Below are 14,820 nucleotides of genomic sequence, written 5' to 3' on the forward strand. Positions count from 1 at the left end.
CTATTTTCTGCAATGGCTCATGATAGGTTGTTTGGAACGTATTGAAGATTCAGCCAACAAGTTGCCGCACCAATAATCCGGAATTTCCTTTTCAGATGAGATAAATCCCGCGAACAGAATATAAAAATATATCGTATATATGTGGAAAACGAAGGATTGAATAGAGAAATATGTAGTTAGGACATATATTGTCATGTGGGTTTCAGCAAAAATCAAAAGAGGTTCTTCTACTCATGTTTGTACTTGTCTAATCCTTATACTTTTGTTATTTTGGGTATATTTTTATAAAAATTGATCGGGTTGTATTTGTGATATTTTGGTTATCAGATGAAAATTCTGCTATATTTTTTGTAATATAAAAAAAAATGGTCGGTGAAGTCTCTTAAGATTCCCAATTGATATATGTTTTTGACGGGCAGACAGGTACTGCAGATACCAATTAAACTTTACGCTGCCTGACAATATAGTCAAAAGCACAAAGTATATACACCCCACACTCTCCCATGGGTAGATATGTATCGATTGTAAATAGAAAGCGTGTGTGATATATATTGTGCACGCATACTAATCAGATGGACACAACTAAGCATAAAAGCGTTTATTTTAAAATAATTTTTATCAACTGAATATATTGAGCTGCAGTTGGTCGGATGAGTAATTGCTGTAGTTTTAACAATAGGACATTGGATTGATTTATCATGACAAAACCATACATGCACACTCGATCCAATACTACATTTTTTTGCTAGTCAGATTATCCCGAGATTTCCCATCTTTTCTCAAACAAAGCACCGATTATCTGGATTGCCTTCAATTTTTGAAAGTTAACAATGACAATAGGGAATCAGTAATTTAGACTAATTTTACCATTGTTCCTTATCTACGAGGCACAAACCAAACAAAAAGAGTGTAATCTAATCATAGTCATTAGTAGTAGCATAATTTCCTCAAAGAAAACAAGAGTATCCCCTTATAAACTTCCTTTAGATCAGGCCCGTAATCAAAAAGATTGAAATATAATATCGGAATATAAAGATAAAAGTTTGACAGTTTCCATGGAAATTAAAAAGGAAATGTAAAAAGTTGTCGTACTTTAACGAGGCTTTTGCGACATTAACATTTTTTTTATAAAAAAAATTAATTAAAGAATCTCAACTTGCTATTTAATTTTTAATTTTTAAAAAATAAACACATGATCAAATATTTCACAACTATATTTTGGGAGAGTTAATAAATAGCTTATTACTAAAAGAAAATTATCAAATTATCATTTAAAAAACTATGTAAAGCTTAACTCATTAATAATACGTCTATAGTTTCCAGCAATTTGGAATTCCTTATTTATTTAAAAAGAATCCCCATTTAAGGCAAACCAAAGAAGTACACTCAAAATATTTTTAAAAGTCACAATTACGATTGGAGAAGCAAGTCACCAAGCAGGTTTTTTTTATTATTTTTAGTTTAAACAACCAAGAAAGGCGAAATTAGAACTTCTGGAAAGCCTTGCCGGTCTTCTTGGCCTTCTGGACCTTGAGGACGTTGAAACGGACAGTCTTGGAGAGGGGACGGCACTGACCAATGGTGACGATGTCACCGCTAAAACGAAAATATCAGCAAGGATGTTCAAAGGCTTGGTAAGCCGTTACCTTACCAACTACCTCATCCGTCATATCTTGTAGAGTAAAAGCAAACAACACACGACATAAAAAGTATTGCAATGTGTGTCGCTTGCTTTACTAACACATCGCATTCCCATGATTTGTTTACAAAAAAAGGGAGAATGGTCCTTTGTGCAACCAACGAACAAGGATAGTTTGGAAGAAAACAAAAGATGAAGTAAAAAAATAATTACCTCTCAACGTGGTCGAAAGCAGGGGACAAATGGGCAGAGATGTTCTTGTGACGCTTCTCGTAACGGTTGTACTTGGGAACGTAGTGGAGGTAATCACGACGGACAACGATGGTGCGCTTCATCTTGGTGGAGACGACGACACCGATGAGGATACGACCCTGGACGTTGACCTCACCAGTGAAGGGGCACTTCTTATCAATGTAAGAACCGGACTTGGCCTCCTTGGGGGTCTTGAAGCCAAGACCGACATCCTTGTACCAACGCTGGTTGCGCTTGGCGGAGATCTTGGAGTTCTGGAAGATACCAGCCTGCTTCTGGAAAGCCTTCTCGGTCTATTGAAAGTAGAGTCAGTAAACTATGTCGACCATAAATTATAGATTAGCTTACTTGTTCAGACATTGTCAGTGATGGAGTAAAAAGAGAGAGAGAGAGATGAATCAACCCGACACGGCTAGATATTTGTGTGCTGATTTCGAAAAAAAAATTTGCATTGACAGTCATCTTTTAATTGGCCACGATTATTATATTAACAGTCACGAATGCTGCTCTCCAAAGGGGTCTGGGTGATGCAAGCCACCACATTTTTTTTGATAAAAAAAATCAGGTACTTTTAAATTATATTATTTAATAATAATAAGTAAATCAAATGTTTCAATATCAAAATGTTCATATTTTTGTAGAAGGAAGGCTCAGAGGGTAATTTAATATAATAAGGATTATCAATTGAAAGTCATGCAAAAGATGCATGCGTTTATTTTATTCTCTTTTTGTTTACGGTTTTATAAAACAATTATTGTGTATAACCCCTTCCTGTGTGGTTATTTACAAACAGTTTGATATGCATATCAAAATGGCCAAGATTTTATTTTTTTGATTTGAATTTGGCAAGCACTTTATCAATGAAATAGATGTGAGATGAATTGAACAAAGGCATAAAGACATATTCAAGCCCATACCTTTCTCAATATTGTCAAGGCCTTTTTTAAGTTGATCCAGAGGAGGGCCAAAACTAAGTCTGACAAAGTGATGACATGAAGATTCGAATAACTCACGACGATGGGAAGGCTGTGAATAAAGCACTGTTTAATCACAAAAAAAAAGGTAGCTATCAAATATTTACTGTTTGCAAACTTACATTAATGTCGAAAAAGATTCCTGGAACCACAATCCTACAAATACAATGGTTATATTACTATACAATGGATATAATGTCTTTTTTTTAACAATATTATACTTACACCTTTTCTAATAAACATTCTTCAAAGAAATGAAGACCGATGTTTATGGGCTCAGGCAATTTGCAAAGATCAAGCCAAACATAAAAAGTGGCTTCAGGAGGCACACGGATCTCGAATCCCATTTCACGCAGCCGCTTTAATACATAATCTCGCTTGGCACGGAAGTGGCGTTGAAGGTGTTTCGTTTCGTTCCTGTAAACAGTCGGATCCAATAGAGGAATTGCGGCCAGTTGTAATGGGTGGTTTGCACCACCTTTATGACACAGCAGTAAACACGATGTTAATTTGGCAAAAGCGATTAAATCGATCTTACCTTCCAAAAACGATCCGCAACTTTCCATGGATTCAATTACAGGCTTTGGACCAACAATCCAACACACACGCCAGCCAGGAAGCTATTGAAGGATATTAAGATGGAAGGATGGGAAACTTTACAACAAAACACTTACTCTAAAGTTCTTTGTCAACCCATCGATTACAATCAAGGAATCTTTATTGACATCTAATGCATGTGCATAAGTACATGTGTGTATGCATAAGAATCAAATAAACACAAGAGATACAGCTTACCTTTAACAAAACGAGTGGCACTCACAGTGCGCCCATTCTTTGACTGATCGTGGGAATAAATATAGGCTGAATAGAACTCATCCAATACTAATGTAGTATGCTTCTCTCGGCAAACATTCAATAATGTCTCCAATGTTTCTTCTTCAAGCACTTGTCCTGTAGGATTGCGTGGGTTTGAGGCTACAATGACGCCTAAGCCCCTACCAACTATTTCTTTGCGGATTGTGTCTGGATGTATGTGATAATTCTTATCTTCTTCTAGTGTAGTTGGAATCGGTACGAATTTCTTGAAGACCGAGAGCATTTGCTCATAAGCCGTGTACTGTAGTAAATAGTAAATTGGTTACATTTAAGCAAGTTAAGAAAGAAAGAACTTTTTTTTTTACCTCTGGTAGAAAGTATCCTACATTAACATCACCTATTGCAGCTGCTACTCGTGTCAAGCCGGCTCTCCCACCTGGCACAATGCATATCTATGCATTATTTGTGTACATGTATGTGTTAGTTTTAGTTAATGTTACCCTTGCATTATCTACGACTAAACTATATTTAAGCTGTACATTTTCATAAGTGTATTGGGAAGACTGTCCTTTTCGATAAAGATCGTTGTACAGATTGGCTACCGCAATACGTAGCTGTTTGGTACCGTCTGCTGGAGCATACTCGCGAGACCCCACAGGCAATTCAATATGAGTTGGTTTTTCCATACAGCCATCAATGTGACCAACTTTATAGGGGTACATAGATTAGTGTTTGAATTATAACGTATTTCAATTTCATGCTTCGTTATTTCTTACCTTCGGGTGCACCTTGGCCAAAATTAGCTACAAAGGATAGTGGGAAGGGAATTTTTAAAGTTAAATAAATATACATGTGTGTGCATAAAAAAAATACACTTCCTATTATTCTTAATAATATGCAAACATGCTGTTACCCCATGCTGGATCATCGCAAGTGTACCCAGTTCGCATTGCTCTGTCCATTACGTAAATAACACCAGTTGAGCCAGGATGTTCGATTCCATAGATTGCGCTGACTTGTTCATCAAATGCTGGCTGTCTCTCATTTCCAGGATAGCTTCTTAGTGTTCTGAATGCTTTTGAATCTGCCTCTCTTTTGAACGACAATCAGTCTTTTTATTTAGTCATTGTGCCATTCTGATACTACCCAAACTTTATATATTTCTGTTTTTTTTCTTTACCCGTGCATTTTGTCAATAACCTTGCTTATGATATCCTTCAAGTGGGGGTATGCATCAGACATTTTATTGTTTTGTTTTGTTTTGCTTTGCTTTTATTGATAAAATACAGAGTTGTTTGTAGGAGAATATTTATATACAAATGTTTGTTACAAGTAAAATGATATATTTAGTATAGAAGTTGGTTTTATGATATAGATATCTTTCTTTCTATGTGTGTGTGTATGAATTTCGTCATGGTCTGTGTTTAGTGCAAATGGAATTCGTCCAAACAAGGAGCCTCATTGAACGATGACACTTGTACCAAAATCCATATATATGACAAACCTGAAAAATCTCAGCGTGGATTTGAAGTGTAAATTTAACAATCAAACATTATAGATAATTTAACGATTATGATTATACCATTTTTCCCTTTTTGACAATCACTTTGTCACAAGAGCATTTGGACAGGATATTTGACAGCGGAATAATGAGGACAAGAGAAAATCATTTAGATCATTTAGGAATCCAATAAATGTAATGCTAACCCCAAGAGACATACACTAGGTTCTAACATTATCCAACGTATTCCAACCTATCTCTCATCTCCTTCTTTTTGACCATTCAAGTATCAATTTCTTTAAAGTACATATGTACCAAGATCAATAACAACAATGATGATTACACAGCAATAGGCGTTTACGACTTTCTTTTTAGACTTCGAGCTCCATCCTGTGTGAATATATGATATGATTGGTTTTTAGAAATCATTGCATTTATCTCCTCAAATAGATATTAGGTCAATGACGCACACATACACATAAAACGTATATATATATATATATTGGATATTTTAATTGTACCTCTGTCAAACTTACTCTCAAAGAAACATCATTAATATTAAATTGTTATAAATTCAAGCGTACAGTTTGTTTTTTGGTCTTCAAAAATCTATATATACACATATATACAATCCCAGATTCATATATATATATATATATATATATTGTAGCTGCTGTACACTGTGTTGACTAGGAAACAAATGAGCAAGTATGACCTCACAAATAGAAATATTATAAATTTTGTTTAGCTCAGTGAGTCAGCTGTGATCAGGGACTTTGAGCAAGACCGAAACAACCATACATCTACTGGCAAATTGTATTATCCTGTTTTTGGAAATATCTGCCAAGGATCTCAACCCAAATTCTTCAAGATATTCAAAGAATGAACTACAGTACGACGGATGACAATAGTCTAAAACAGAAGCCGTCAATGCTTTTTTTCTCTCTCTCTCTTCCTTTACAAATGATTTCAAGAAGTATAATTTGAATAACCGTACATCAATAGAAATAGTATTAAAGACCATTGACCCATTTACAGTTGTTTTCTTTTTTTTTTAAAAAAAAAAATTCAAGTTATGTAATATTCTACAAGACACACAAGATGTACAAACAATGATAATGATGCATAGAATGAAAACAAAAGCAAAAAAGATGTTTGCAATCCTAATAATCCTTTTGTAATATAATCTGCTTTCATGCTCAATGACAGTGTGTAGACAAAAAAAAAGATACTGTGAGGATCTTTATAGTTGAGGAGATGTACACGTTGTGAGTCAACCAGATGTTGGGTATGACATTAATTTAAAAAGTGCCAAATGAAGAGCAGATATATAAAAAAGATATCAATATTGGGGTTACATCGTCATCGCAACAAGTTGTGTATGAATTTAGAAAAGTATCATTATTAATTGCCACACACATACAAAGACGCACAAACCATAAGATCAAACTTCTTTATTTAACTACATAGACAGACACCCACCAGTTAATGTGAATACTATAGAAAAATGAGTGAAAAAAAATTAAAGCAACCGGAATAGACTAGAGTATATATACTTTACAAGCTCTTTTAGTTAAAAGGTAATAATTAATAAAAGATAGAATCGCTATGTCAAAGGTTGTATATGTAAGCCAGAGACTTTTCAGCAATGATCTTTAGGAATTGGGACTACAAAGGCCAATACACCAAAGAATCTGATATTACACAAGATGTTTATTTTTACCAATAATTGAGAAAACATCTCAAGTCGGAGCGGAGTAGGTTGCAACGATGTGCTGTGTGTGTAAAACACAATAGGAAAATTGACGAAGCAAAGACGCAATTATAGGTAACTTGTCTGTCCTTGGAATCGCTTTATCTTTAATATATATATATATATATATAATAGATTTCCCATTTTTCAAAGCCTCATTTAGATCTATTCTTCAAAACATGAAAAAGGCCTGTTTGATATTGAGCCCCTTTTTGTTTTGTTTTGCTTTGTTTCTTTGATTGTTATACTCTTTATTCTTCCTTTTTCAAAACCAAAAAATAAAATTGAAGGAATTAATAAAGCAGTAGTCAATTGTAAAGATTTTGTGTCTTCAATTTTATAAACTTTCTTTCCAAAGTACACAGCACCTATTTTTGAAAATACGACAGGTGCCTTGTAAACCGCGATTTTACCCTTTGGTTTCTAAATATTGACTGTGTGGCGCCACAATTAACCTATTTAATCTTCCAGGGCATGTCTTTTACTTATCACCACTCTCCAATTCATTTCTTCGTTTCCCCTATTTTCCTCCTATCATAGCTACCAAGCTTAGAAACCAATTAACCAATTAACCAAAACAAAAATAAGTAAACTATTATTGCTTTACGATCTAAAGTATAAATTAAAGAGAGAAAAGGCAATAAAAGCAATAATAATCCATGACGTTCCTTTTCTAATCTCTAAAGTCCTAAAAGGAACACAATAAACCGAATCTAACGGCTCCACACACATAAATTACTCTATTTTTTTTAAATAAAATAATATATATACTGTACCATCGCCCTTACAAGTCTTTTCGTCACTTGTAAATAAATACAAATATAAATATAAATAAAAACGACATTTGAGTCTATTTAAACTATTTTCCTGTATCTTTTCCCTTTCTTCTTCTTTTTCCAAACTTCCCAATGATAACTCAGTTCAAACGAATCTTTCGTCACCGAAAAGGACACACCGACAACTCCTACGGAGACACTCATGGCACAACTCATGACAATATGGGTGCAAACACCGCAATTCACAATCAAGAACGGGATCACGGACACATAGGCACAACAACCCTTCGGAATGTCATTCGGTCCAGATCAACAAAGGAACGACAAAAGGCCTCTGAGCGTGCAACACAAATAATAGAGCAAGAAAAGAAAAGAAAACAACAGACTCCTCAGTATCCAGGTCTGGAGAAATATGAAATCATAGTCAAGCGTGGAGAGTAAGTCCATCTATGTATCTACTTATCTATCTATCTATATTATATTATAGGCTCATTATTAATCCTTGCTTTTACTACAATCGATTACACACAAATTTAACTTTATTTTTCTTTTAAAACAGTGGTGCATTTTCAAATGTATATGAAGCCAAGGAGAAGAGATCTGGTCGTAGTGTGGCAATAAAAATAGCACAGAAAGTGGGTCCAAAATCATCAGAGGTAAGAATTTATTTAATTTTTTTTTTAAAAAAAATTATAAACCAGAATGTGAAAACAGTTTATATTAATGATAATTATTATTATCAGAAGCATGGAAATACCCACCTACATCCCAGTATGAAACGAAAGCCAAGAGCAACAGAGGTAAATATATCTATAATACCCACACTTACATACAAGCATACATACATACACATACATACATACATACATACATACATTCTCATGCCTTTATTCATTATCTTATGGTCAATAACCTTGTTTTTGCTTTTGCTTTTATTTATTCAATCACACAAACACACAATCACACATTTGCTCTCTAAAAACAGCACACAAATGTCCTAAAAGAAGTACAGATTATGCGCAGTTTGAGGCACACAAATATTATCCAGCTGATTGAATTCTCAGAATCGAGTGAACATTATTATCTGGTGCTTGAGCTCTGTTCAGGAGGAGAGCTATTCAACCAGATAGTATATCTGACGTACTTTAGTGAAGACCTGGCTCGGCACGTCATTGAACAGGTAGCCCATGCCGTACGATACATGCACGAAGAATGCGGTGTTGTTCATCGGTAGGTCAATTTGGAAATACCACAAGTGCCGAAAAAAAAAAATTAGATGCTAATCAACCCTAAATTTGTTTACTTAAAAATTCAATAGTGACATTAAACCCGAGAATATTCTATTCGATCCTATTCCCTTCATACCCTCAGACCAATCCCAACTTAAACACAGACCATTTGACGACCCAAACAAGAAGGACGAGGGTGTCTTTATTAAAGGAGTCGGAGGCGGAGGTATCGGAAAGGTCAAGCTAGCAGATTTTGGTCTTTCCAAGGTCATATGGGATAGTTCGACCATGACACCTTGTGGTACGGTAGGCTACACCGCACCAGAGATTGTCAAGGATAAAAAGTATTCCAAATCTGTTGATATGTGGGCTATTGGATGTGTACTCTATACTATCCTCTGTGGATTTCCTCCCTTTTATGATGAATCTATCCGTGCGCTAACCGAAAAGGTTTCACAAGGCCAGTTTACTTTCCTCAGTCCCTGGTGGGACCCAATCTCGAAATCATCCAAAGATTTGATCAGTCATCTACTGTGTGTAAATCCTGACGATCGATATACCATTGACCAATTCTTAGCTCACCCTTGGATCACCGGAAAACGAGCCCAACCCCCTCTGCCGCCAAAACACAAGGATCCTATCAGCGTTAGTCTCGGTGCAGCCAAGACTACTAATGATCCCCGTAAACTGGCATTACACAATGCAACACGCAAGGCAGCTGTCATGGAAACCATTTCCGATCCACCCGTAGTCGATGACGAGAAAATTACTTTCCAGAAACAGGATGACCCCCACCAATACGAGTCAAACGATACGACCAACTATATCCCCGGCGTGGAAAGCTTTGACTCTGACGGCCGTAAAGAAGTTTTTACACCCGGAGCTGCTGCACTACGAGAAATTCTTGACATCACGTATGCCGTCCAGCGGATGGGAGAGGAAAAGGTCAATAAGAATGCGGCTAAGAAAGTATGGACTGACCACAATAATGATCCCACTCACCCCAGGCACTATTCAGAATCAGACTCTGGAGATGAATGGTGTATCGAGTCTGATGAAGCATCCCCAAGTGAGAGCAGTTCAAACACAACCATTCAAACTGAAATTCAAGTCGAACCACCAAAACCACGTCGTAAACAATTTGAATTGAACATGTCCAATGCCACCCTGTTAAAGAACAGGAACAATCATGCCAAAGTAGCACCCATTTAAAAAAAAAGAGAGATATATACATATTATATATTTTCTTATACACATCATACCTCATCTCAATTTGTATTCAACTCCTCTTCTTTCTTATTTTCTATTTCTTCTTCCTCATACCATGTATTGTCTTTATTTTTCATTTTGAACATAAAGATGTATATAAATATATACATTTATATTTTAAAGAAAAAAAAATCAATTCAATTCAACTCAATAAACTTGTCAATATAATACTTTAGATAAACTTAACAATCAATCAGTCAATATATCTCTTTATCTATCTATCTATTTGTTTGTTTGTTTATTTTTTATCAGTACTTTATATATATACTTGTTATTTATTTATTTATTTATTTATTTATTCAAAGTGTGGTATCTCATTATCTATCTATGTACATACTGCCAGAGACATTTACAATTTCTCTCAATCGTCTTTCTCACCCTCAAAAGGTACAGCGTAGAGTTGAGTGTACATTCTTACGAGGCTGTCGTACGCAAGTCTATCGTCACATCGTAGTAAGTTTGCTGCATCACAGTTGAGTGGAGATGAAGGTTCTGGATTAGATAGTAAGAGTGAAATAGCCAGTATGGTTGATTGAAGTGTCCATGCGGGAGACCACTCTGTTTTGAGGATATCTAAACAAATTTCACCAGTCTTTTTTTTTTTTTTTTCAACCCAACAAATGTAAGTTTAATATTTATATAAATACATCTATGTATGGGGTAAACCAAAAATATGGGCCTTGTCTTACCTTGAAATGAACGTTGGGGTGGCAGATTGTTGTAATGAAGCGAATGGTGGGTGGTTGAATGGGGTAATTACGAGGGATGGTAATCGAAAGGTCAAAGACACCTCCTAAAATAATATTGTTTTCAACAGAGGAAAGTTGTTTTTCTTTAAGGTTAAATTACATGTATGTATTTGTATATTGACATTTACCTTCATAAGGTGTTTCTGGAAGACCCGCAAGTTTGGCTCTCCACACTAACAAATCATCGTCTGTTTCAGGAGACAGTTCTAGAATCTCTGGATGCGCTCTTGACTCTTTTTCATAAGCACGGAGTTCTTTTAAGAGTCTTCGAGATACAGAGTCCATTTTGTGATGAAATTTCAAGTTTTTTTTTAAGTGTTCTTCTTGGTTTGGCTTGTGCGTGGCTGTAAAAGAAAGAAAATGAAGGTTTGGTAACTAGGAGAAGAGAGAAAAGGCCATTCTTTCTTTCTTTCATTTATTCTATTTCATTTCATTCGGAGTCTTTTGGCTCATCAAAAAAAAAGTCACATCAACATGAGAGTAATTGCGGGGCTAAAGAGGTCCGAGCGCACAAAGAATAAAGACAGTAGCAGTAATCCTATATTTTTCGTAGATCATTTAGTTACTTTCACAGATAGCTGAAGATACAATACATCTATCGATCTATCTCTATACTAAAACCAAGAACTACTTTACATATCACATTTCCTTTATAGTAACCATAAATCTAATAACAAAAATTACGTAAGTATCAAAGAATAATATTCACCAATCTTACAAAGCATAATAGTAAATATCAAACATCGATTTGAAACAAAGAAAAATGATGTAGCTTTTACTCAACCCCAAATATATTATCAATAGTATGTTCTGATTGGTCTCCAAGGACAACTTAATACCTCTATTTTTGGCAGTATGGCTCCCCAACATTACAAAGAAAAAATATATTATAAGTTTTGACACTCTCTTATTATGGATAATCTTTTACAATAAGTACGTCTATGTACTGTTTATACAAATTCAATTATGAGACGAGTATAAATGTATTATTCAGTAAGAAGCAGCTATTTACAAAGGTATGTATATAAGGGATTTTAAAGTAATAAAAGAATGGAAAATAGAAACGTATTGTTGAGGACGTTAATAAGATAATAATTTCTTTATACAAAATTTACGGACAGGCTGGCGGGACAAGCTGTCCGTAAGCTTTACCGTTATAAAATGAAGGGAGGTGTGCTTTTTATTGACTAATTGACGGTACCCAAAGTTGAGATTGCGCTTTTACTTTCTCTTGCTTTCAGTCCTTATTTCCTCATACTCCAGAGTATGAATATGGTCATTGATTTGCAACTGTTGATAGCTAAGGTTGTGCTTTAGTCACTAATTTTCTGCACCGCCAACAAAAGAAAACTCCAGACTATTTGCTATTAGTAAGTAGATAAATAATAAAACAAGTATTCTGTTCATATTTGCTGGTATACAGGTCATTGTTGCTGATCAAGACAGATCCTGAAGGATGCCACAGAGCGTTGAAATAATCGCTTACATTATTCTTGGGGTAATTTGTTAAAATTATCCATTATGTTCTCCTTGTTCTTTTCGGAATCACCTGAAATCACGTCCTTGCATATGTATGATTTGGAAAAGTATTATCTAAAAAAATTAAGAAGAGGGAGAAGAGTGTACTCATGCCCACAAAATTTCTGAGAAAACTATGCTTGTAAGATACAGCAAGGACTAAAGCTAGTTATAATAAGCAAATTATTGCTGCAAACACCAGCATATTTGCCTTTTCTTTTCTTTATTTTTAAAAAAGAATTGGCTTTGTGGGTGGCGTAATTACTCATAATAAGCATCCTAGACGAGGCGATTTATTTGGCCATTAGTTGTAAATACATTGCTTGGAATTTCAGGTTAAGAGGAAATGATTCCTTGTCATTGTATATGATTTCTACTTGAGCTGGACCCCTAAATTGAAAACACAAGCTTTACTATGAATCATCTAGAGGCTAAGTTTTTAATGTAAGGTGTAAACAAACAAACAAAAAGACAACCAGATAGAAGTATACTCGTTATATAAGAAGCATTACCATACTATTTTGCGTTTAAAGATATGATATGTGGTGGAACTAAATCCATTTCGTAGGTTACCTCAATACAAAATTTTCAGAGACAAGTAAAATCGGTTTCGTTTGTTTGTAGGGAGATTTGTGCTCAAGAGGGCTGCTGAGCCTCTATTACTGCGAAACAAAAGAAGACATCACAGTCTTTGTTTTGTATGTTCTGAAGTGGGAGATTGTGAGAATCCAAGAGAGCACATCCCGTAGCCGTGTTTTCACAAAGAGGTAGGACAGATCTAAAGGCTTCCTGATTCTACTAAGGGAAAAAAGACCTGAAGGTAAACATGAAACAATGGGAAGACATACGGGAAATCATGCTGGAGTTTAGCAAAACCGAGAAGAGAGAGAGAGAGCGAATAGAGATTGGCCGAGCGGGAGGGAGGAGTGGTTCTGACCCAGACCGAAAGGAAAGATGTAAGCTCATTGCCATGCCCCACAAAAAGACAACGAGTGTCGATGGGAGAAAGGCTTAGTAATAATATCATTACCATGTCCCGCACTATGGTAATGAGATAGGGAACTTGTGTGGAGAAAGTGACCGAGAATATGGGTGGGGACATATAAGAAGACAACTACATATTGACTGACTCCACACTATCTTCTCCGACCAAAGAGAAATAGGTGCGAAAGAGCCGTGGTGTTTATAACACTGTCAATGTTATTAAGTAGAAACTTCTTATTGCGAGTTCTCCTAGGCCTTGTATTCTATGGCACATCTTTTCTATCGAAAACTAGCTCTTCTTCTCAATCCAAGTGGCAATGGAAAAAGTCTAGCCAATCAAAATCATTCAGAAAATTGCCCTTTTTTACCCTTTTTTTGAACTTTTGGTCTGTCCACACCAACTGTAATTCGGTTGTTTAAAAAAAAGAAAGAAAAAAGAAAAAAAGAAAACCCTTTATTTAATTAAAAAAACAAATGGACAAACCAAGATCGTTAATCTAATAAACATTGGGCATGAGCTGCAAATCTTGCGGAGGATGCTTTACTGGCTCAGGATGCATTACTACAAAGAAGTCTAGTGATAAAATACAACAGACCAACGAACGGTTTTCTGCTCTTTTACAACTTGCATCAACATCAAACACAACAACGTCTGATCATGATCATATCATTCCAACCATAACTGCTGAGCTCGCGAGGAACAATTACTCATCTCAGGTGTCCCTCCTGGAAGCACACAGTCAACTATCTCTCGAGGATTTTCTAGAGCTTGCTCAATTATACTGGTTCTACGATATTCGTGGATTTCTTATTGCTTGGACATGGGAATATCACAAGGGTAACGCAATCCAATGCCTTGAAGCTATGCGCGACCAAGGCAATCAAAAGCTGCTTTTATGGGATTATTTGGATGGTCAGGCTGAAATTCACGAGACATTTAATGGCCTAGAACTAGGCATGGCAGGTCGAGTTAAAAGAGATCCAACTAATAAGTAGGCAGATAGAAGAACCATAAACTTATACACACTTGACCAGCCACCACAATTGTCATTGGCAAATATTCATCTTATATTAAGAAGAATCCATTTTTTTATTGAGAAAACTATACACAAAAGATGGCAGGAAGACCTTAAATTTATATTTATATCTATATCATATAAATGACGAAAAATTACAAGTTTACACCCTCCCTATTTAAAGCAAACTTATTATAATAAGGAGTGATCGATCGTTAGATACCGTATATAATTATCAGACTCTCAATAAAATGTCACATTTAGGTGGTTTGGTAAGATCGAAATGCCAACCTCCTTAGGATTAGCGTTTTGGATTTGAATGTTAAAGTGATTTATAATATGTT

The 14,820-nt window shown here is 35.4% G+C and overlaps 5 protein-coding genes across 5 annotated transcripts; 2 read left to right on the forward strand and 3 right to left on the reverse strand.

Moving 5' to 3' along the window:
- Positions 1 to 1,307: 1,307 nt before the first annotated feature.
- PHYBLDRAFT_182574 (hypothetical protein) lies at positions 1,308 to 2,264 on the reverse strand. Its single transcript, XM_018438641.1, has 3 exons — positions 2,240 to 2,264; positions 1,853 to 2,184; positions 1,308 to 1,596 (listed from the first exon to the last, which is right to left on the reverse strand). The coding sequence occupies exons 1-3, from the start codon at positions 2,249 to 2,251 to the stop codon at positions 1,485 to 1,487; spliced, it is 456 nt and encodes a 151-aa protein (XP_018288362.1). The 5' UTR covers positions 2,252 to 2,264; the 3' UTR covers positions 1,308 to 1,484.
- A 450-nt stretch (positions 2,265 to 2,714) lies between these two features.
- PHYBLDRAFT_156025 (hypothetical protein) lies at positions 2,715 to 4,923 on the reverse strand (the record flags this gene model as incomplete). The annotated part of the gene is made up of 12 exons (XM_018433458.1): positions 2,715 to 2,743; positions 2,809 to 2,917; positions 2,988 to 3,021; positions 3,091 to 3,343; positions 3,404 to 3,485; positions 3,540 to 3,592; positions 3,661 to 3,982; positions 4,047 to 4,133; positions 4,221 to 4,387; positions 4,458 to 4,484; positions 4,595 to 4,773; positions 4,862 to 4,923. 12 exons carry the CDS (start codon positions 4,921 to 4,923, stop codon positions 2,715 to 2,717), a joined length of 1,404 nt encoding a protein of 467 aa, XP_018288363.1.
- Positions 4,924 to 7,751: 2,828 nt separating this feature from the next.
- On the forward strand, positions 7,752 to 10,393 carry PHYBLDRAFT_177981 (hypothetical protein). Its single transcript, XM_018437936.1, has 6 exons — positions 7,752 to 8,148; positions 8,271 to 8,367; positions 8,455 to 8,511; positions 8,697 to 8,941; positions 9,030 to 9,585; positions 9,607 to 10,393. The coding sequence occupies exons 1-6, from the start codon at positions 7,844 to 7,846 to the stop codon at positions 10,150 to 10,152; spliced, it is 1,806 nt and encodes a 601-aa protein (XP_018288364.1). The 5' UTR covers positions 7,752 to 7,843; the 3' UTR covers positions 10,153 to 10,393.
- A 177-nt stretch (positions 10,394 to 10,570) lies between these two features.
- On the reverse strand, positions 10,571 to 11,243 carry PHYBLDRAFT_171709 (hypothetical protein; the record flags this gene model as incomplete). The annotated part of the gene is made up of 3 exons (XM_018436649.1): positions 10,571 to 10,801; positions 10,899 to 11,002; positions 11,087 to 11,243. The coding sequence occupies 3 exons, from the start codon at positions 11,241 to 11,243 to the stop codon at positions 10,571 to 10,573; spliced, it is 492 nt and encodes a 163-aa protein (XP_018288365.1).
- Positions 11,244 to 13,973: 2,730 nt separating this feature from the next.
- Positions 13,974 to 14,795, forward strand: PHYBLDRAFT_171710 (hypothetical protein; the record flags this gene model as incomplete). Its single annotated transcript, XM_018436650.1, has 2 exons — positions 13,974 to 14,452; positions 14,741 to 14,795. 2 exons carry the CDS (start codon positions 13,974 to 13,976, stop codon positions 14,793 to 14,795), a joined length of 534 nt encoding a protein of 177 aa, XP_018288366.1.
- Positions 14,796 to 14,820: the final 25 nt, after the last annotated feature.

This window comes from Phycomyces blakesleeanus (assembly GCF_001638985.1).
Source record: "Phycomyces blakesleeanus NRRL 1555(-) unplaced genomic scaffold PHYBLscaffold_19, whole genome shotgun sequence".
In the NCBI taxonomy this organism is placed as follows: domain Eukaryota; kingdom Fungi; phylum Mucoromycota; class Mucoromycetes; order Mucorales; family Phycomycetaceae; genus Phycomyces; species Phycomyces blakesleeanus.